The sequence below is a fragment of the Amblyomma mixtum genome, chromosome 1 (assembly GCF_055824585.1).
Source record: "Amblyomma mixtum isolate Tamu chromosome 1, ASM5582458v1, whole genome shotgun sequence".
Taxonomy (NCBI): Eukaryota; Metazoa; Arthropoda; class Arachnida; order Ixodida; family Ixodidae; genus Amblyomma; species Amblyomma mixtum.
The window spans coordinates 77,925,950-77,948,897 of NC_143012.1; the positions used below are offsets into that span (position 1 = coordinate 77,925,950).

Sequence of the window (22,948 nt, forward strand, 5' to 3'; positions counted from 1 at the left end):
GCGTCATGGACCTGGAACGCCACAACGGTCCACTTCTTGGACAGTTTAAAGCGGCACTCGCATGCGGGAACTTCTTCAGAGAGAATGGCTATGCTGTCTGCATCGCTGTATGTGTATTTGCATCGGCCCTAGTGTGGACTTCGGTTGCGCATGCAGGGCCATCGACGGGCCCCAACGTACCTGATACGGCCTCTCGCCGTAGGACAGGGCCTCCCAGAGAGTGACGCCGAAGCTCCAGACGTCCGACTTTGTGCTGAACTTGAAGAAGTAGATGCACTCTGGAGCGTACCACTTTAGGGGCCACTTTCCCGCCGCTTGGGCCTGCGCATGAAGCATGCTTCGTTAACATCATCATCATCAGCCTGACTATGCCAATTACAGGGCAAAGGCCCCCCCCCCCCCCCCCCCATGGCTCTGAAATTAACCCTCTCCTTTGCCAGCAGCGGTCACTGTATCCCCGCAAACTTCTTAATCTCATCCCCCACCTAACTTTCTGCTGTCCCCTGCTACGCTTGCCTTCTCTTGGAGTCCACTCCGTTACACTTCAGGAACAGCGGTTGCCTTGCCTTCGCATTACATGCTCTGCCCAAGCCCATTTCTTGCTCTTGATTTCGACTAGGATGTTATCAATTCGCGTTTGTTCCCTCACCCACTCCGCCCGCTTCCGATCTCTTAAAGGGGCCCAGAAACACAATCTTAGTTGACTGTTTTGTCTGTTGGTCGCATACAGTGAGTTATAATGGTGCTATTAGCGTCGGTAATACCGCGTATATTCCGTTTTTTAATGTTTTAATATCCTCCCAAAAACAAATTCATGGCTCTGATGGTGCCGCCACACAGTGGCGGGTTTGAGCAGCGGATATGACATCACCTGGCGCGAGCTTGATGATCGGACAAACAGTAAATATACGCAAATTGTGTGAATAAATAGAGACACATTTTGTCACCTGTCTGCGTTTTGTATTAGATCAACAAAAACAACTTGTTTGTCTTAGATAAAAGCCCTGCAAAGCAAGTAAAATAAAAATACACCACCAGGGGCGCTCTGGCATGGAAACGACGCCGCCAGTCTCAGCAAGAACGAGTTACAGAGAGCAGGCAACCATGGAGTGCAAACTTCCGCGACGTGCACTGGCAGGCTGTTTTGATTGGTTGCGCCAGGTGCCGTCATAGGGAGAGCGAAATAGGAGTGGGAAGCCCCGCCAAAATCGAGTTGAGGGCAGCGTTTTGTTTGCTTGTATTTTGAAATTTCTTCATTGAATAACTCCCGTTCCTGTGCATCGATTCCTGAAATTCTTTTTAAGTCATCATCTGTGTGACATAAAGAACCCACCTGAAGTATTGCCAGTATCCCCCCAAGCAGTGTTTCGCAGCCCCTTTAACGTTACACCTACCATTCTTCTTTGCATAGCTCACTGCGTTGTCCTTAACTTAAGCTGAACCCTCTTTGTTAGCCTCCACGTTTCGGCCCCTTAGGTGAGTACCGGTAAGATACAGCTATTGTATACTACTAAGAAGGAATACTACTGATGAAAGGGACAGACACGGACTAACTTTTACTGTTTGCACTAAGAATAGTACTTTGGATTTCGCAAGCTGTGATTCACCAGGGTGGAAATTTGGGCAAGTCGGTAATGATCCATAATATATGAGTAGCGCAAAACCAGGACGACGGACAAAAGGGGAGAGAACACACACCCAGAACACAGGCGCTAACTTCCGACTGACGAAGAAAGCCAAAACTAACCACGTGAACGGAACCTGAGCAAAAGTAGCGCATGCGCTGACCTAAGAGAAAAAAAAAATAAATCAAAGAAAGATGCGATAAAAAATGGGAGAACGCGGATGTTTTGAACCCAAGCTGTCACCGAGAGACAGAGACCAAGCGGAGTGTACCTTGTAGTAGTCTTTGCCGGAGCCCAGCGCTCGCGTCATGCCGAAGTCGGACACCTTGGCGAAGCGGTCGTTGACCAGGAGGACATTGCGCGCGGCCAGGTCCCTGTGGACCAGCTGCCTCGCCTCCAGGTAGGCCATGGCGCCGCATATCTGCGTCGCCAGGGATAGCACGCGGCCGGCACCGTCCTGCTGCAGCTGAGACCTGCAGGGATGGAACCACGGGAATCAGTAATGGAATTGTATTACGTAATCAGTGGGCAGCAAAGCAATGATATTACCACCCGTCACCATCATCTCATCCGTCGTACCTACGAAGGAATGTGCCTATTCAGTCCAAATAGTTCTCTCCTCGCCGACCCCATGTTTTTATCCCATCAATGCACCCTCGATCTCAGATCTTTCCTCGTCTCACGTGTTGGCACATTATGTCAGCACTTTCTTGCACCGTGTGTGTCCGTTTGCCAAAATGGGCTCATCAGAATCCTGGTTTTTCTTAAGCCAAACTGCGCAGACTCGCACAGAAAGCTCCTTTTTCGCGGTCCTGGAGATGAAGAAGTCAGTGTGATACCTCTATCGTACCTCTCACGAGAACACACATTACCAATTCCATCTGGCTGATATACGCATTGAACTCTTCTACGTGGCAAATTCTACAAAGCGTCCACTCTTCTCTACACACACGTCTCATACGACACTCTCATTTGGATGAGTAATTTCGTTGCCTCCAAGGACACAGAAGCACAACGGCTAGTCCATGGAACACCTGGTTAACCCTACTGTGGTACACGCTGGAAGGTATTCTTTAATGCAGGAGCGTACCTTTTCGTTGCGTGACTTCAAGGAGCTCGCCTTGCGGCGCATATATTTTTCGAGGATATGTCATCCACGCTTGTAAATAAATGAGGGCTCCTCTGCGAACCGGCTGAGCTTGTAATGAAGGTCTAGCTGTGTTATGTACTTGGGCTCATTTTACAACGTACCCGCTTCTTGTACACGTGCAGACGTTAAGTACGGCGCTGCAAATATGTTGATTGTCATCTACATGCGAGCATCTAAGTGGACAGACGGCTAAAAACAAGCGGATACTGTAAGACCCGAGTCGTAAATGTCAGAATTCAACATTATAAAGCATTTCATCCAATATAAAACGACCTCAGCCATCGGAGCCAAGAGAAGGGGAAAGTGGCATCTCACCTGTTGAGCCTGAGGAACCGGTTGAGCGGCCCCAGAGGAGCCAGCTCCATGACCAGCATCAGCGACTGTCCTTGGGACACGCCTGGATGCAGTGCGGGCGCACATTTTCAGATGCCCTGGCAACACTGGTACCACGAAGCAATGTTCGTTCGGAATGAAACGTTCATCGATCTCAAGGGGAAAGGGGGTGGCAGGAGCATGAACTAATAAGTGCCTTACTCCAGAAAACTGAACCGAAGTAATGCCTACTGCTCACGATACCGATTTATGCAGGAAATTCATATTTTTTTTAATGATGGCATCCAGGGCCTCTATCTCCACTCACAGGCGCCCATGTCGACATATCAAAGTATCGTCTCCAATGCATTTCCTTGCCAAACAGAAAAGCATTGCGTAGCTTGTCGTTTTCTTTAGCGAAAGTCTTACCAATGAGGCGAACGATGTGCGGGTGGTCCAGCTGGGCCATCGTCTGCGCCTCGTTCATGATCTCTTCCTGCACAAAAAGAAGAAATGGGCACCACTCAAATGCTAAAGCACAAAAAGCCAGGTTCTGGGCTCACAACGCACTGGGTCACAGCGCAAAACCTGTCCTGCACAGTTTTAGTCGCTATCCTGCCAGTACCAGTAAAACCTCCACTGGGCCAATCGAGACCTACAGCATTTCATGTAGGACGAGCTGCTGGCGATGCGTTAGGTATACTTAGTGAATAAGTACTACTCAAAACGCAAAGAAAAAAGCAGCCACACGGCTTTTTGCACGGCAGAGTGCAAAAGTGGGGACCATCCTCTTCCGCCAAACAAATTCAAGCCAGCGGATTTCACCTGCTGCAAAAACTTCAAAAACTTGCATTTCTTTTACCGAGAGTATCTGCTCTCACAGCAAGTTTTCACAGTTAGCTGTTAATAGTACAAATTCATGTGCGGTTTTAACGTCCATAAATAACATGAGCTATGGGGACGCCGTTGGGAAGGGCTTCCGATTAATTTAGGCCACCTGGGGTTCTTAAACGTGCGCTGATATCACACAGCACGCAAGCGTTTTTGCATTTCACTTCCGTTGAAATGCGGCTGCTGTGGCCGGGTTTTTATTCGGCGACCTTTGGCAAAGCCACTGAGCCATAACGGCGGGCCCGCAGTATAGCGATCAGGACTGAACTAAGCAAGTATGGAAATGGAGCGAACTTCTGTACGTCCCATATTTAGCCCTTGAGTTGTTATGAACAAATGCCGTGGCGGCGTTTTCACCGTTAATCTCTCCAGATATTATACATTGAAGCGGAATCCATTACAGTTCTGCTCAGGGCGCCCGGCTGCTTACTGCGACCCGAATCCGGTGCGTGTATAGGGTACCGTCTATACAACGTCACCTTTAGCGATCGCCTCGCATAATCTGATTTTACTTCTTTGCACCACAGGCCCGTAGCATCCTGAGACCGAAACTTGTAGATGTCACCTTTATGCCATTCATGCAGTTTGTGTCGCATAGAGTTTCTTACTATTACCTAGAGGGAAAGCTGGCGGCGCTGCCCTTCAGCCACCGTGGACGCCCAAAGCATCATGGGGCGGTGAGCTACTTGTTGCGGGACAGTCGTAGTTTTTCGGGAACACAGAGTAGTACTACTCAGACGTTTCATTTCAAAAACGTTGTTCGTGTGTGCGCAGACGACTTTCGCGCGACCGCAGTGTGCAAAAACCATAGTAGTGAAAACGCGACGACACACGACGCCAATAAAAGGTTTTACTCTTCTGAAATGCCATTAAAAAACCTCTTAAAGTATCTAAGCAACAACATTTTTTTGAAAACATATTTACTTTTAAAAATGCGCTTGTTAATTACGAAATATTAGTTCTTATAGTGTTCATTGCTTGGCCAATAGGAGAGCGAGTCGTCTCTTATTTTGGGCAAATTTTGCACTTAAATGCTTTTCTGCTCGTTTGTTGCAATCATTAGACAAGATTTTCAATGTCAGGACGTTTGTGATTATCAAACAGCTTTATTTCTTGATCATTTTTTGGCCAAAAGTTGCAGTTCCGCAACAAGTAGCTCACCGCCCCATGATGCTTTGAGCGCCCATGGTGGCTGAGGTGGTCACGTGGGGTCTCCATGCAAACTCCCATAGACGGCTTGCCAGCTTTCCCTCTAGGTAATAGTAAGAAACTCTATGTTGTGTCGTATACTTTAGTGCATTTCCCAACGGTCAGTGTGTCCGGAAGGACAGAAGACAGAACATAATTTAAAACATGTACTCACGCTCTGTTTATCCATCTATCTCTTTTTCTTTAACACCCCCAAATAGCGATGCTCCTAATCGTGCAGGCCGAACTCAGGCAAACAACTTGGAGCCCAGTTTTAGCGAAACTCCCTGGTCACATTTTGCGGATGCTGTGCACTGCGAATAATTCGGCAGGTCTTCACTGTAGCGGCGCGCCATGCGCATGGCCAGGCGGACTTTTGCATTCGATATCAAATAGTGTCTCGCTCTTTCTATTTCGATGGTTTCTATGGTTGTATGTGTGCCAACACATTTATGGAAGAGCACCCCTCCCCTGCACCGTCGAAACCCAGTGGTCTCTCACCCGGTGGTCGCCGACGATGGTGTCCCTGAGCCTCTTCACTGCTATCTGCACCTCGACGGGGCTGCTGCCGAAGAGAGCGCGGTGAACCTCGCCGAAGTTGCCCACGCCTGCGCCACCAAAAGAACGAACATGACTTCGAGCGCGCGCGAATTCAATACAGTAAAGGCTTGCAGCGGTCAATTACTCAGTTACGTTTCTTCATGAATCACGGTAGAAATAACCATATTTTGCCTTTAGATCTATGTTTTGAGCAATGGGAGAAGCGATAAGAGTAGGATCATGTTAAAATTTTGCTGGTAGGTTTAGTTATGCATAGGACCAGCACATGCCCCATAACTGGTACAGACTCCAGAGAATACGGAAACATGAAATCACTGCGGTGGCGACCCTACCTTTAAGCCAAAGAACATTTTTCAATACTGCATATGTAAACGGCTACTAAGAGCAGAGCCTCCTACAGGAGATTATGATCTAACCACAACCAGAACCGTCTCTAACCATAGCAACATGTAGAAAACATACCCCTTTGCTTTATTTGGTTTCGGCTACTGCTGCCTCCCTTCATTTGTATGTCATAACAAGCTACTCATTTCCCTTCCCTGTTCTGCTCAATAGCTCTATGAGCGCCGCGTTCTTCGAAGTGTTGGCGCCATATAGGCAGCATACATGTAAGAGGGTTCTCGCATAGCTTCCACCCTCGCCGTTAGGTCACGTTCTATGTGACACTTGAAGCTGTGCAGGATGTACTGCGTCTGCAGCGATGGACGAGGATGGCACTGGTGAATACTTTCAAGGTTAGGTTACACGCAACGTAGATACCCCAGAAAGTTTGATTGGACAGTTGCCGCGGTAGCTCATTCTTCAGAGCACCGGACGTGAAATTCAGAGGTCGTTCGGATCCCACTGGCGGCATCCGGTGATTTGTTCTTGTACTTTCCAATCAGTTTTCTTTCAGCCATAATGTAATTATGGTGTTGGCTTCCTTCACTTACAGCCCCCGGCAGTACGTTATGGTTAGAGAATAAGCGCATGCCTCAAGTGCAGAGTGCAGGTTGGGTTGAACTGCCCAAGATGTACGGAAGAAAAGTGAAGGCCCACCGGTACTATTTGGGCCTGAGCACAACACTGCCACAGCAATAGGGCGGTTCTATAGCACAGAAACATTGACAGTGAGTCCACGGGAAAGCATCGTCGCGGCTCTCACCGATTCTGTCCTTGAGGACGATGAGCTTGGGGTCGAGGCTCATGGGGCCGCTGACGAAGCGCTTCATGGCCTGATAGGCGGACTCGGACTCCTCTTTCGACAGCCACGGCTTCAGAGTACCTGCGGTGTAGGGACGCGCAGTTGAAAAACACAACAGAAAGGTTTCTGTCATCGCAACAGATTTTCTGTAATGTTTCTGACCAAAAACCTTTAGTGACAACAAAAATTTTTGTAGCAACAGAATTATGTGTAATTACTGCAGAAAAGTTTTACAGAAAAACTACAGTTGTACTGGAAAAAGACTACAAAACAACAGAAAAGCTCTTGTTATGACTAAGCGACAAAACGTTTTATCGTATTTTTACACAGTTTTGTCTGTGGTTTTTTGTGACTGGGCGGAGCATGTAGTGGGCGCTCGCATCACTTTACGGCACTGCATGCCACTACACTTAGCTAACATGGATCTAGACCTGGAAAGTTTGTGCTATTAGCCTATGAAAAATATGGGCCTGATTGGTTCTAGCACAGTCCTATAAATGGTATAGTTGCGCGCGATTGCACCGGATGTCAGAATCAGAACTTTATTAGAAATGTTCAGAATGTCTACGAAACTCAATTTACGAACCTCCTCCTTTCTGGCTCCTCCTAGTTTTCTGAATATTACACGCGCATAGAGTGGAACCACAGCACTCAGCTCCGTTGACTTTCTGACTACCAGAAGAGTAAGCCGCACAGGTTTACGGCAGACGGGGTAACTAAAAAGAGGAAATTCGCGCAGGTTCATTGGCGCGAAGTTTGATACTGAGCGTGGCTATCTGAGTTATGGCGACACGCAAGTGTAGTCGCTGTAGTGTGCGCATAGTCATGCGAGCAAAGCGACCGCTCGTATTTTTTTCTTTCTTCGGGTTCGTTGGCAGCCGCCTGTTACGTCAAGCTAACACATCCAAACAAGTTATCACATTTAGCCGATTCTAACCCTAACCTTTTATTTTTAACGACAGCTCAGTCCCATAACTGCATGCGCGTTGCAATCGAATATAAAACCAAAACGATGCGTAGAAGACCTGACTATCATTTCCATCGCAAGATGGGGTACAACCTTCTCCGTTTGCAGTTGGCATTTTATTCTCAGACCTTGAGGCCAACTTATTGTTTTCTGTCGCCGTGATTCATCGTTAGCGTATTGTTGCTATAGTGTTCGAAAGCGACAATCGCTACTATGTCTACGAGTCTCGTCTCTGCGACGAGGGCACAGACAATTTCCTGGGATGTGGACACAGCGAAAAAGAAGTGTAGAACAACGGACGCGACTGACCAGAAAGCAGAAATGAAGTTCCCTTGAGGCTTCTGCGGAAATTCGGCGTTTTCTGTTTTTGCGACCACGAAAATCGGAACTCGGACGCACGTTCATTATCGTCAGCTGAGCTAATCTACTGCAGGAAAAAGGAATCTCCCACATCACTCCAATTAACTTTGTCCTGTGCCAGCTGTCCCCAGCTTGTCCCCTGAGAGCAGAAAGTTGGGTTAGTTGGTTTATATGCATGCATACTGAAAAAGTTTGCGCAGTAACACGAGGACTAAGCTGAGAAAAACAAAGACAAGCACTAACTCACAACAAAGTTTATTCCACACACATGCACATATAGTAAGGAAGATCAAAAGAATACCAGCGCAAGGCTATTATCGTAAACATCACATGTCGCCTCATCTAGCCGAGGGAGTTGGCCAGAAACCGAAACTCCCTATCAGAGAAGCGGACGGAAGCCTCACTGACGCATTTATCTCCACTGATACGCATATGAAAGGCTTCCATGAGCTCACGCACGGGTTGATCCCTGTGCCTGAATAGAATTGTTCGTTTGTCGAAGAGCGGTTTGCCTCCGGCAATTTCGGAATCCCATCCGCCTTCCTGATTCTCTGCAGGCCAGTTCTGCGCTTGTCTTCTCTTGGAATGCACTGCATTACCTTTAGGGACCGTCGGTTGTCTGTTCTTCGTTCCTCATTTTGCATGCCCTGCCCATTTATTCTTCTTGATTTCGACAAAAATATAATTAACTCGTGTTTGTTCCCTGACCCGTTCTTCTCTTTTTCCTGTTCCTTTAAGGGGCTCTGAAGCACTTCCGAGGAGAGCACATGAACTCGCTCAATCTCGACATTGTATGATCATGAAAACCTGAGCCAAATAACACACTTCTACACGCAGCAGAGAACCCACAATGACGCGCGAAATTTGGGAAGCTCTTCCCGACGACTTTTTCATGCTCCCACCTGCGTATACAAGTTGAGAGGTATCTATTGGTTAGATTCTTTCAGATGTCAGGAAGCTGCCATGGCCGCGGCGAATAAGCCGCTTAGCTGCGCCGTGTCAGAATACGCTCGCGGAGGTGGCGCTGGTGGAGAAACACCGACCTTTAAGTGTGCAGAAAGTAACTAGAGAAGGAAACGCGCGAAGACGCTGACATTCAAATTTTGACTACAGATAACTCAGCTTCTACTAACCGCTTTAAAAAAGTTCTTGCTGGACAATATTCGTGAAGCGGCTCGTTAACAACCAAGGCATACGAAAACTTTATTAGAGCCCTTTTCAGAGCCTCCGCTGTTCTCCCCTGCATATCTCCTTGGGGTATACCCTGGTAATTGTGCCACACGGGCGTCCTCACCGTCCGCGCTGGCGGCCGGCGGCAGGTATCGCTCGGGCGAGGCCGGGGCACTCGAGTCCTTGTCCTTGGGCAGCGACGGCACGTCCTGGGCCACGTCGATGAGACGACCGCTGGCGGGGCTGCCTCCGCCGCTGTCCGAGCCCGGCAGAGTGGCCGAGTCCGACAGGCTGCCCGCAGAGTCGATCTCTTCGTACGGACCGTCTTCCAGATCACCGCACTGCGAGTCGAGGATGTACGCGCACATCACCTTCCATTCATTTCAACTAGCTTCTACAGCCTGTGTCCCATGTTCTGTGTTCTGTGCCTGTGTTCTGTGCCCAGTGCTCAAGAATTTACATCAATAGCAACGCTGAGATGAACAGTTATGTCTTAATTGTGTATATTTGCACCTCCAGTCTGTGTCCTCAGATTTTCGAGTCGTTGCTCTGAATTCGAGAGGAAGTACTTTACTGTACTAATAACTCTACAGCGATATTTATTGCGACTAACTACTTCTTTTTTAGTGTCTTTGCGGGCAGAAAACTGTATTCCTTCACAAAAAATACAGTTGTTTGCTAGTGTTGAACCATCTGAAAAAAAGTTGCTTTGCTTCATACTGCATGAAGAAAGGTTGTGATGAATTCATACCTCCACCACCTCACTTTTTGTGCAGTTGACCAATAAATTTTTGCTCCGGAGTGCAAGATTGAAACGCGCTTTCGTGTCCCTGTCTTCCCAGCATAGATCCACAAGGGCGCCTTCTGGCTTGGACAGGCGTCTGATGTTAACGCCCTCGAAGTTGACGTCGCTATCACCAGACAAGCGCTCGTGTTGTCTCCTTTTTTTTGTGTGCAGTACGTCTTGGCCCTAAAATCCTTTTATAATGTTGAACAATCAACTAGCCCAGAAGCTAACTCTTTTAAAGCACACCGCGTCATTATAAAGCGCACCGTCCGTCAGTGTAATACGGAGGCTCACGAGACTGAGAAGCACAGTATCGGCGCAAAACGCCCGTCGGCGTGGGTGGCGTCTGACTACCCTCTGCTGCATTCCGATGTTCGGCGGTCAATTTTCGAAGGGGTGGAAGGAGCCGAAAAAGCACACAGCGGTGCAAGAAACCTCTACGCTGTTCTCTGAGCGATTACCTCTCGCGGCAAATATTTCTACGGTGGAATACGATCAAAACCTTAGTCCTAATGATTGGTTCATTGAGAACGCTGAATTACTGATTAATGAAGGAACAATGGTGCAACGTAAGCAGGTGGCATTATGCAGAGGGAAATACATGTCAATAGCAAGTAATTTTTCCGACAAAATGATGAAATACATGGAGTGCATATGCTTCATGTTAAAATGTTTGTGTATATTCCTGTATTTTTCAGTATAGACAGCTTGTACCGACGTCAATGAGTCCACCTTGTTGGTGAAGGAAGAACAGAATGCAGCCTGCGCGCTTCTGCAATGCACTTATCGCCACTGATTTGGCCTGAACCATGGAAGCAAGGCCTGGTTTGCCTTGCGGCGCCAGTGACCTCACGTTCAAGGCATCTATATGTCGTTTCTTTTTGCCTGAGCCTTACACGGAGAGCGGTGGTCTCCTCTGCTCCGCTTTCAAACTCTTTAGAAAAACGCGTTCGGTGATGTCGCGGCTGGAGAAAGAACACACCGGTCACCTACGCACCTCCGAGAAGAGTATGAGCGTGGGCGAGGGGCTCCGTGCTTCGTCGGGCAGTGGCACCGGCTGTGGGAAGGAGTCCAGGTCGGAAAGCACCAACGCCCGCGTGGCCACGCTGGGCGACGAGGCGCTTCGCCGACACGGGCCGCCGGGGTTGCATGATGATGACGTCGCCGAGGGCGCCGCCGGAGGGCCCGGGGGAGGACTCTCCAGCTCGATCAGGGGGGCCAGCTGAAGAGGAAGCGCACTTGATGGCAGCGACAACTCCACAAGACTGAACCCGCAAGAGTCTTTAGAGGGGACAGTAGGTCAACGATTAGGGCTAGCACGGCTAAAAAATGCAAGGGTGACTGAAAGGAACAATCAGGGCGAAACACGCGCCCTCTTTTTCTTGATTCTTGCGGCCGACCAATTCATTTATTGCTACAACACACCGTCCTCATATGTCGCCACCGCGGTGGCTCCTGTGGTTATGCATGGTGCTTGGCTGGTGACCTGAAAGACGCGGGTTCGATCCTGGCCGCGATGGCCGCATTTTGATGGAGGCGAAGCCCTAGAGGTCCGTGTACTGTGCGTTGTCAGTGCATGTTTAAGCACCACAGGGGGCAGAAATTATCCGGAACCCTCCACTACGGTCGTCCCTCATAGCCTGAGTTGCTTTGTGACGTTAAACCCTGCCATAAAACTAGGGCTGCGGAACAATAACACTATCTTTGATGCTTATTCGACGCGAAGGTCGGCGAAAACCCGGAAATGCTCTTTTGTTTCCATATGAATCTTATCCTGTTGCAGGAAATATTTCGGCACGCAGTGGACACAGCGTATGTCATGGACACGGCCAGAGTCCCTCCCCTTTTTAATTATTCTCTCCGTGTGCTTATGCCTGTTTTCTTTATCCCGTAAAGGCCTTGCGGGCTCGTCGCACGGGTCGTATGCTCTAACTCCACTCCCATGCCCCGAGGAATACGGCCCACTCTTGCTCAGCACAAAACACTAAGAAAGTGTTCCTTACAAGAGCTTATAGCCAACCGCGGCACTTCTCCTCTCCCAGACTGTGGAGAGTGGCTCAGATACACTCACTCCTCTCGCTTTACTATAAACACTTCATAAAAGGGTTACTCCGCCAGTCTCAAGGCAAGAATTTATTGAAGCGGGGGGGAGGGGGGTTGGAGTCGCCATTATTAACAATCCTATGAAGGTAGGTGAAATGTTTAGGGAAATCCCCCAAGGTGGAGTAGAACCCTATGAAGGGGTGCCCAAATACCCAGGCACTCCTCAAAGCCACACAGACAAGTCCCCTCAAGGGCTAGCTCACTTACAATCCCTCTATCCAACTTCACCACGAAAGATAACAGCAACTGGCTAGACGGTTTATTACGGATGTTTGCTGTCTCCCACCTCTTCTACGGTTTTCTCCTCTGGGACTTCCACCAGGCGCGGTTCGTCCCCGACTGGCGGTGACGACCCGGTCTCAGACGCATCTACGGCGGCGGCAGCGGCAGAGGCGGCTGCAGCAGCCGCGGCGGCCGCCCGCTGCAGCAGGGCTTGTCGGTTGGCGTACACCGGGTCGTCCTGGTAGTCCCGGCGCGCCAGTGAATGCCGCGGCGCGGGAACGGGCCGCTCGCACGAGTACTCGGACGGCACGGATGGCACGCGCCGGGGCAGGGTCTGCTCCATCTCCGGCAGCCGCTTGCCGCCCGAGCTCTTCCGACGCAGGGTCTGCGAGGGGCCGCCGGCCATTTCGGAGGCACGGTTATGTTCCATACAGTGCACCGAGTTTACGATGCTTGCCAGCGTGCAAGAGATCAGAACAATGTTATTTGGGCATTGAATAGAGCCCATTCGGAGAATGGAATGCCATACCCTGAACACAGCAAGACGATCAACGCTCGCGGAGACGTGAATTGCAAGTTAATCCTTCGTTCAATGCCGCTCATCACTTAGGGAGCGCCTTAGAACAGCGGCACTAAAACAGATTCGAGGACCCTTTGACATAACCACTTGGCTTTGTATGATCTAGTCCCAGGGAAAATGAGATTTCTGCTTACAACGTTGTTACTTCGGGTCCTCCAACATTCTCGGGAACATAATTATTCTGAACCGCTGTTCAGCTATAGGGAATTACTCTAACATTTTAGATTAACAATGAAAGTATACATCGAACCGCACAAAATACTAAACAGGGAGCAAGGGTGACCCTAAGGAAATTGCAATCGAATACTTATATCTACTCAGCCCCACGCGGTGGCTCAGTGGTTACGGTGCTCGGCTTCTGACCCGAAAGACGCGGGTTCGATCCCGGCCGCGACGGCTGAATTTCGATGGAGGCGGAATTCTAGAGGCCCGCGTGCTGTGCGATATGTCAGTGCACATTAAAGAACCCCAGGTGGTCGAAATTTCCGGAGCCCTTCACTACGGTGTCCCTCATAGCCTGAGTTGCTTTGGGACGTAAAACCCCAATAAACCAATAAACAAAACTTATATCTACTCAGTCAAACTAAGCTGTGTATTCTGAAATTCGTGCGATCCGCATTCCACCTCCTCCCATGAGGTGGCTAACTTACACCGCATGTGTATGGGGATGCCAGCGCAATCCGGAGATTACGAGAATCAATAACCGAACTAAAGACTAGGAGCCGGCGCTGTTCAGCTCACATTCGGAAGTCCAGCTTTGGCTGCTAAAACGGGCAATAGCGGAGGAAAAAGCCAAGGGGCTGCTGGAATGAGGGCCCACCCAACTGACCTCGGTTTCTTCTATGCAATAAACATCTTTCTCACGGCCTCATCGCATGCCTTATTTTAGGTCCTGCCATATAGTTCAACATTTCCGTAAACGAACCCAGGGCAGAAATTCTCTTTTTTTGCGTATCCATCTCGGTTATGTTCTGCTAGTCTCATTTCGCCTCATACAATGCAGGAGCACACAAAGTCCGATGAAACTTGATTCATTACATCCTAAAATATCACTTGAGCCAAAAGACACCGTTGTGCTTTGCAATTTGAATTATGAGTCACATTAAGAACCCCACGTGATCGAAAGTAATCCGGGCGCCTCCATAATGGCGCCTTTTATGACCTACATACAGCAGCGGGAATTTAAACTGTACTACGGTACTACACCGTACCATACCGTACTATACCATACGTACTGTATCACACCGTATTCCATACCACACCAACCTGCATGTATACCACTTCATCCTGTATACTCTAAAGGCCCATCTCCATGGACACATCGGAGGCGCACCAGCGCAGCGCTTACGCGCCCAGCGCAGCGCTTACGCGCCCAGCGCCGCACCGCGACAAGCGTCGAAAAACACATGCAACTCGATGGCCTGTCGCGGCTGCTGCGTTCAGCTCGGCTCGGCGAAGCAAACGGCGCGAAGGGCCGTACCGGATGCCGAGAGAACTGCGTTCTCCGATTGGTTACACCGGCCGCAAACCAGCGAGTCACTTCCGGCGCCGGCGCGAGCGAGGCGCGAGCGAGGCGCGAATATCTGACATGGACAGATATTTGCCAAGCGCCAGCGCCGGCTCGCGTCGGCGCGTCGCGCATGCGCAGTCCGGCTCCGGCGTACGCTGGTACGCGTAGGCGCTGCGCTGGTGCGCCTCGGATGTGTCCATGGAGATGGGCCTTAACGGCTTCCGTCGGTGATGGGTTCCCGAAGAACGTCTAGGCCTACTTTGTGTGCAGCCTGCTCCACTTACTTTAATTAGAGCATGCGAAGGGTGCGGGGTTCCATGCCCAGTGCCGCGGGGTACCCACCGGTGATACGAACCGTCTTTGCCAAAAGTAACCGAGCAGCTGTGGCTTGTTTTGTAGCCGCGTAGCGAAGCACTTATGGCAGCCGTTAAGCTCTGAGTTGGTCTAAAGTAAGGTGAACATTTGTCCTAACTTTTTGACACCTTTCTATCTTCAGGAATGCCGTCAAGGCTCCACTGTACGGTTGAGAAGAAAAAAACCTGTTGCTCGGTTACTTTTGCCATAGGGGGTACAATGGGCACAAGCATTCCCTGGCCTGGTGGTCGGCTTATTTGAGGTGAAATCCTTGGAAAATGGGTCCTTGACCCCTCCTTGTGTGGACGAGGATACCTTGTGCCTTGGCGCTCTCTGGACATAGCTGCCCTTGCGCCATGAAAATTCATTATCATCATCATACTCCAAAATCAAACGGGACAGAAATTCGCCTTAACTGGCCTGTTTTGTGCTCCTGACCGGTGCGTATGCAACCCCGAAGTGACGCAGAATGTGCACGTGACCGAAACGCCCATCTAAAGCTCGCCGTCGTACCCTCTGCCACCAGCGGTCCGGGCTGCCCGAGTCGCAGGCACTCGCCTTTCGGTCCCCGTCCCCCGAGAACAGGTAGCTGATGAATCCCGGCAGCAGGTGGTCGAAGCTGGACGCCTTGTGCAGCCTACTGCCCGTGGCCGAGCGCCTGCCACCCGAAGAGCCGTGCGCAGCCGAGGATTGGTGGCCGCTGGTGGCAACGGGCGCCACCACTGGAACGTGCTGCTGCGGCGGAGGTGACGAGCACGAGAGCCGCGACGGAGCCCGAAGCCGAGGCATGGTCCGCGACCGCTCCATCGACTGCTTTGGAGAGGTAGTAGTAATAGTAAAGACACCTTTATTGACTTGACATGGTGCACCTAGTCAATCATCATCATCAGCATGACTATGTCCACTGCAGGGAAAAGGCCTCTCCCATGTCTCTCCAATTAACCCTGTCCTGGGCCAGCTCCGCCCAACTCATCCCGCAAACTTCTTAATATCATCCGCCCAAATAACTTTCTGCCGCCCCCTGCCACGCTTGCCTTCTCTTGGAATCGACTCCGTCACCCTTAAGGACCGTCTTGTCTTACATTACATGCCCTGCTCAAACTCATTTCTTCCTCTTGGCTTCGGCTAGAATGTCATTATCCGCATTCGTTCCCTCACCCACTTCGCCCGCTTCCGGTCTGTTAACGTTACACCTATCATTTTCTTTTCATAACTCGCTGCGTTGTCCTTAATTTACGCAACTAGTCCGCCGCCCCATATACAGACAGCACACACAAGGTCGTCGGAATTGTCTGTAAACTTGGATAAGTGCCCTGCTCAGTTGCTTTAAGCGAAGGTCATATGACCCTCGCAGGCGCTCGGGAGCCAGAGACACTGGGCGCACATGTGGAAGTATGCGCTTACGCAGTACAGTTGTAAGCTGTGTGGAAGTTTGAGCTGCATTGTGCATTTGCACCGCTACTCTGGTTACGTCACTGTCATTCACCTTTTCCTATATCGCACTTTTTTCCCTTTCTGTCGTATAGTCGCAGGTCAAATGAATATGCACTTCAGCACGACGTCCCTGTACTTTATGAATAAACCATTCCCGCAGGAAATAAGGGCGTCGTGCACTCAACTCCGCTCGGTGCTTGTCCGGAAAATCTCTTTTCATAAGACTGAAATAGGCCAGCCTAAAGGCCGAGGATTCTTCCTAAACAGTGGGAATGCAAAGCGGTCGAATTTTAGTTGTTTTTTTCACAGCTATAAATTAGCTAAGGAGGAAGAGGAGGATGAAAGAATCAGTCTCTGCGCTTTCTGTGGTTTGGGTACGCCTCAGGAAAATGGTGCACGTGTGGTGGCCTGTAGAAAGACTTTATGCCTTCATAACTATCACTTGCGCATAGTGTATGCCAGTCAATGAATCCGTCATTCAGCTAATGAGTGAATCTGCGGCGCTCACCTGTGGCGCGATGCTGGCCACCAGCCGGTTGAGGATGCCCGTGCGGGTCGTCGTGGCGCCGAAGCTCCGGCGTGCCTCCGCCCTTCTGGCGGTCGACTTGGTGGCCGCCAGATGGCAGTCGGGACGCACGCACGCCTCGGTCAGCGGGCACCAGAGGCCGTCGCTGAAGAGCGTGTAGTGGCTGATCAGCTGCGCCAGTGGAAAAGAGGAATGGCTTCAGTGTAGCACCCGATCTAACGAAACCCGATTTTACGAAGTTCCCGATCTAACGAACCAATTTTTATTTCCCGAGAAGTGCCCATAGGGTCAATGCTCCCATCATCCCGAAATAACGATTCTTTCTTTTCTTTTGCGCTTGCATACCCAATACTTCTGAACAAAAATATTTTTTAGCGGGAAAGAGTTTATGAATACAATTTTTTCATACTTCGTAAGACTTCACTATAACAACCAAAATATCCACAGATGTCCCGTCGGACGGCTTGCATTTTTTTGCTATTAACGTTTTTGCTGTCGTCAAAAGCGCTACGCATTGGTTTTCGATGGCAGTTTAAACTGCTCGATGCGAGGGATGGAAACACTACAAAAGAAAAAAAAAATAGGCAGTGGCTTAGTTCTGGTTAAGCCCGAATATACAAGCGAAAAGCTTCAGTTATGCTTGGTTTGACGCCATGGCTGTCGCAGTTCGCGCACAATGCACTCGGAGTACCACGGTAACTGTGAAGGCGTTCGGCCGTCCACAAACTGCCTGTACGGAGGCGGAGGAGGAGACGGAAATTGGCGCGATTAAAACCGCCCGCAGGAATGCGGAGAGGAGGGTTGCCGGCTGCGACGCGGGCAACACGCGGCTGCAACGAAAGGTCAAACGGTGGGCGAGGAGGCGAAGCGCGCAGTTGTAGCGACAGCGAGGAGGCGACGCACATGCGCAGTAGCGCGCGGCTGCGCCAAAAGGTCAGGCGAAGGAGTCGGCGGCGGGGATGGCAGCGGCGAGGAGCGACCACCTGCGCGGCGCGTGACGTCACTCGGTTTCGCGCATGCGCGTAACTCACCTGTTCGGCTCAAGCGAAGCTTGGCTCTGACCCCCGTAGCTCGGCTCTGATTCGCTTCAATATTTTGCCACATATCGAAGAATGGATCATTATCTTCAATATTTCCATACCACTACCTTGCAGTTTTCCCATATTCAAAATTTTAATTCAAGTCAAGAATGTTGGACTCGACCTCCGATCGAACAAAACTCCCGGAAGCGACACGGTTGACGTCACTGGTGAGTACAACCAACGTCGTTTCTATTTTGAGGAAACGTCACTGTTTATTTACACGCGCCCCCCGTGTTTCCACCGCGTCGCGTGGCGTTTCATTCTCGTCAGGGTTAATATCTCTTTGCCCAGCCCAGTTCATTTTGAACGGCCACGCTCGCACCGCTGAAAATACGAAGCGACGAAAACGCATCTTGGTATACTTGGTACCACAGCGGGGGCAATAATAAAGTTTTGAAAGATGAAAAGACATAAGAGGTTCAGGCGGATATTTATGATTCTTTTACGTCAGTAATGAATTCTTTATGCCACGCCCGCCAGTCGTCAAACTGCAAGAAAAGTGAGCGAGCGTGCTGGGGAGAAATTGTTTTCAGACGCCGAGGCAAGACCGTTTCGACCAAATGCACCGGGGCCGCGCACTAAGATAGGACAGAGGGCGCATTCGTACATAAAATAGGGAACGTTGCTCAGGAACGCTATTGCTCCCGCGGGATATTATATGTCCTTTCCTCCTTTTTACTTTCTTCCCTTCTCTCAACCTTTTCCTTTTCTATGTTCGTGCTATGGGAATGACATTTCGCGGGCATTAAAGAAACAAAAACGAACACACCCCGCGTTTTATTTTTCTGCTGGGCAGACATGCCCCGAGAGCTTCTCTAGCCGGACTGGCGAGATAAATAAATAGGCGTCAAAAGAAACAATACGCTTCGGTGGTTGAAATCTCGGGGCTGTATTCTCAAGGGAGATAACAGGCCTGAGGAGCGGAGGGAACTGGGCGAAAAAATTACGCCGGGATTGTATTCCGGTTTCGGAGTGGAATTAAGGTTCCGCTTGGGGAACATAGAGGGAGCCACCGGAGCATGCATGCGTTTCCCTTCTGGTGGAAGAAAACGAGTTTTCTCTCGGTCCGTAATTCTACACGACACTATTACCCGTCAGTGTCTTGTTTCTGGACTTGAAAGTGGAGTGATGTCGTTGTTAGGTGATCCAAATCTATGTTCTCGTCGCTCGTGGGCAGCCACCCGTGTGGTTTCCATAGAAAGAAAAAAAGGTGATCCGCAGAGGAGAAGGCACTGTGACGTCATCGAATAATTTTCGGGCGACGAGAGAAAATAAACTGAAAAACGGCTGATCTAAAACGAACCGCAGAGTTAGGCACATAAAATTCATCAGGGTATTCCATGTCCTGCATTTTTTGGATAAAAATTTTCAATATTAGAATAGTGTAAGGTACTCTTACGGAAATATTGAAGGTGATGGTCCATTCTTCCGATGCGCAGTAAAATCTTTCTTTTAAAGCTTTTTCATTGCTCGTCATTATCATCAGCAGCCTGACTACTCCCACTGCAGGGCAAAGGCCTCTCCCATGTCTCTCCGATTAGTAACCCTATCCTTTGCCAGTTGCGGGCACCACGTCCTCGCAAACTTCTTAATATCAGCCGCCCACCTAACTCTCTGCCGCCTCCTGCTGCGTTTGCCTTCTCTTTGAACCCGCTCCGTTACCCTTAAGGACCATTGGTTAGTTTGCCTTCGCATTACATGCCCTGCCTAAGCCCGTTCCTTGCTCTTGATTTCGACTACGATGTCATTAACCCGCGTTTGTTCCCTCACCCACTCCGCCCGCTTCAGATCTCTTAACGTTACACCTATCATTTTTCTTTCCATAGCTCGCTGCGTTGTCCTTAGCTAAAGCCGAACCCTCTTTGTTAGCCTCCAATTTTCTGCCCGATAGGTGAGTACCGGTAGACTTTTTTTCTTGATGGATATTAAGACTGCCATAGAATGCCAATGGGGAAATTTTTTGACGGCAGCGAAAATGTTAATAGCAAAAAATCCATGCCTCCTGAATGAAGATCTGCGGATGTATTGAATGTTATGCAGAAATCTTACAATATATAAAAAATGCCGATCATAAACTCTTTCTTGTTGAAAAATATTTTTGTCCAGAATTGCTGGGTTTGACTTAGTTTCATGCCGGCACGCCTGTGGTCCTTTTTATTGAATGCTTGGTTCAGATGGCTAAAGCGTAGGGACGAGGTTGAGCTAACCATATTTGTGTGCCATCATTGTACTGACAAGAACTCTTTCAATAAAACAGGTGCGAAATTGTAAACCGGCTTTAACAAACGTTGTCATCTGTTTAAATTGATTTTTTTTGTGTGCTTCTTTGCACACTGATCTTAAAAACATCGCAGAAAGGTGGTCCGTAAGCTTTATTCTCAGGGTAACAGTCCTCATGACTGTACAGCGGTAAGAATCCTGTGATCTAAGAAAATTCGCTTTTGGGAGATTAGCAGAGCGTACATTTTGTCTGCACAGTGTCGGCTGGCTATCACAAGGTGTTTCCATAATGGCTGTCAACACGGTTAGCATGAACGTTGAAAGGGCGTGCATGGGAGTATGGCCAGCATTTTTGTTCTAGAGTAGGTCCATTAAAGGGACACTGAGGTGAGCTCGATTCAGTTATTAATCGCACTAAAAATTGATTATCTGGCTTTTTCTAGTTAATTTGACGTTTGCGCCGCAGCAAAAGGCGCATTTTTTTCTTTGAAAAGCGTGAAATCATAAAAAATAGTTCTAGGTACGTTAAACACTTATCAACTAATCTGACATTCCTATGCAAATTACAAATTATATTGCTGCATCAGTTCTTCGACTATATTCGACTGCAAACCACGTTTCGGCATATTTTATGAGGCTTTGCGACCTTCATCCAACAAAAGAAGATAATCAGTTTATAAGAGATTCCAGGCTTAATAACGACAGTTTATCATTAGAGAGTATTAGCCTTGGGGAGGCATGCCACCGTAGTCCTGCAATCGACCACCAAGGCGTCTTCTCTATAGAACGCTTCTGCCATTCTAATACTGGAATATGCCCAAATGGAGTATGCTTCATCTGTTGGGGACACTGGACAGTTCATCTTATCACAAATGTTGGAAACTGCAGAATCGCGCAGCTCGTTTGATCTCGGCTAACTACCATGAAAACATCATTAAACCTTGAAATAAAGAGTTGGACGAAAACTCGTCTGGTCGGGGTGAATTATAAAAATGACATAGTAGACGCCGACCACAACGTAGAAAAGAACATAAAAAAGACGTTTCGGCTCCCGTACGGGAGCCTTGTTCACAGAAAAAACTAGAAGCGGATGCACGAGCTTATGATATATGCTTGAAAAGGGGGCGCAGGGAGCATGCGTAAGCGGTTGTCAGATTTCCGCAGTTTCGGTTCAGGGTGTGACAGGTCGTTTGTATCGTCAAAGATTCCAGGTGAAGGCGAGGGAATTTCTTCTTTTCTGTCGCAAGGACGCGTGCCTTGCCCCAGTCGATAACGTCATATGGAGTGTTCGGCGACAGCACTGGATCCAGTTTTCTGTTTTATGCGAAGCATATTGCTAGAGCTACCACTCACGCCGTCGCCGTGGGACCCCCACGTGACACCGTGACGTCACACCACGTGACATCGGATGAGAGAGCCGGCCTCCACCTCGCGCCGTCGCCGTGGGACCCCTAGCCGTCACGCCACGTGACACCGTGACGTCACACCACGTGACATCGGATGAGAGAGCCGGCCTCCACCTCGCGCCGTCGCCGTGGGGCCCCTAGCCGTCACACCCGCGCATTCCCGCGCATTTCGAACGCGCGTTCACACTCGGTGTAGGTGAAACGCTCGCTCCACCGGGCAGGCAGACGCGGCTTCCGTGGCAATCCAGGCGCTCACCCAACGCGCGTCTCGGGGTTAGTCGGCGTTCCGCTGTAGCCATGCCGTTGTCTTCCCCCACGACGAAGGCTTCTAGTGGTTGTATTAAAATGACCAAGTATTCAACCAAGGAAAGCCATGTATTACCAAGCCTAGCCACTAATATGCTTCGCATTCCCCAGGCTTAGCCAAGCTGAGCCTCAGCAATTTTTAGCGTCGTTTTGATGATCTTTTAGGCGCCTTTCGGAATTACCAGTTTCGCCAATGTAGACACAGTCGCAGGCGGCGCAGGAAAATGCTGTATACCACGCCGGGATATTTTTCTTTTGGGAGAACGTCCTTTACGTTGGCCAAAGCATGCCGCAGTTTTCTGGTCGGAACGTGGGCGAAGTCAACATTGTTGTGGTCGGCGTCGGCAATGTCCGGTTTTGTCATTAAGCCTTATGCAACTCCCGCCGAAAGCATATCCGCACCGGCGTGTTCCGTTAGATTTTCAGCTATAATTATCAACTTCGCTCCCGACGGATTCAACCAGCTCTTTTCATTTCTTATCTCCTTAACCACCAACAAAAAGTCACACAGCCCCTTTGAAACACAGTATCTTGTGAGCAATCATGTTTTCCGCGGTGGCTCAGTGGTTATGGTACTCGGCTGCTGACCTGAAAGACGCGGGTTCGATCCCGGCCGCGGCGGCCGAATTTCTTTGGAGGAGAAATTCTAGAGGCCCGTGTACTGTACGATGTCAGTGCACGTTAAAGAACCCCAGGTGGTCGAAATTTCCGGAGCCCTCCACTACGGCGTCTCTCATAGCCTTAGTTGCTTTGGGACGTTAAACCACATAAACCAAACCAAACCATGTTTTCCGAGAACTTGCAAAGAATGGAATTCCATACCTGCAAATTAACATGTATCTATGATTCCATTCAATTTTAAAACGTTCTCACCCCTCCCATTACCTAACTACCACTTTTGTATTTTGTACATCAATTCATTTATTGTGGTGTTGCGGTCTGCTCCTATTATTATTAATATTTTTTAAAAGTTTTGTTACGCTTTTCTAAGAAATTATTAGCATTATTATT

At 49.3% G+C, this 22,948-nt stretch overlaps 1 protein-coding gene across 1 annotated transcript in view; it reads right to left on the reverse strand.

Moving 5' to 3' along the window:
* Nucleotides 1–22,948, reverse strand: part of LOC149366860 (tyrosine-protein kinase SYK-like) — a 125,079-nt gene that overhangs the window by 3,173 nt on the left and 98,958 nt on the right. Inside the window, exons 6-16 of the mRNA XM_089565937.1 lie at nucleotides 16,906–17,094; nucleotides 15,522–15,776; nucleotides 12,584–12,904; nucleotides 11,192–11,416; nucleotides 9,532–9,748; nucleotides 6,872–6,991; nucleotides 5,668–5,774; nucleotides 3,517–3,583; nucleotides 3,091–3,172; nucleotides 1,897–2,098; nucleotides 181–321 (exon numbers count right to left, since the gene is read on the reverse strand). Of these exons, the coding sequence (XP_089422063.1) occupies nucleotides 181–321; nucleotides 1,897–2,098; nucleotides 3,091–3,172; nucleotides 3,517–3,583; nucleotides 5,668–5,774; nucleotides 6,872–6,991; nucleotides 9,532–9,748; nucleotides 11,192–11,416; nucleotides 12,584–12,904; nucleotides 15,522–15,776; nucleotides 16,906–17,094 (1,926 nt within the window). The remainder of the gene's footprint in view (nucleotides 1–180; nucleotides 322–1,896; nucleotides 2,099–3,090; nucleotides 3,173–3,516; nucleotides 3,584–5,667; nucleotides 5,775–6,871; nucleotides 6,992–9,531; nucleotides 9,749–11,191; nucleotides 11,417–12,583; nucleotides 12,905–15,521; nucleotides 15,777–16,905; nucleotides 17,095–22,948) is intronic.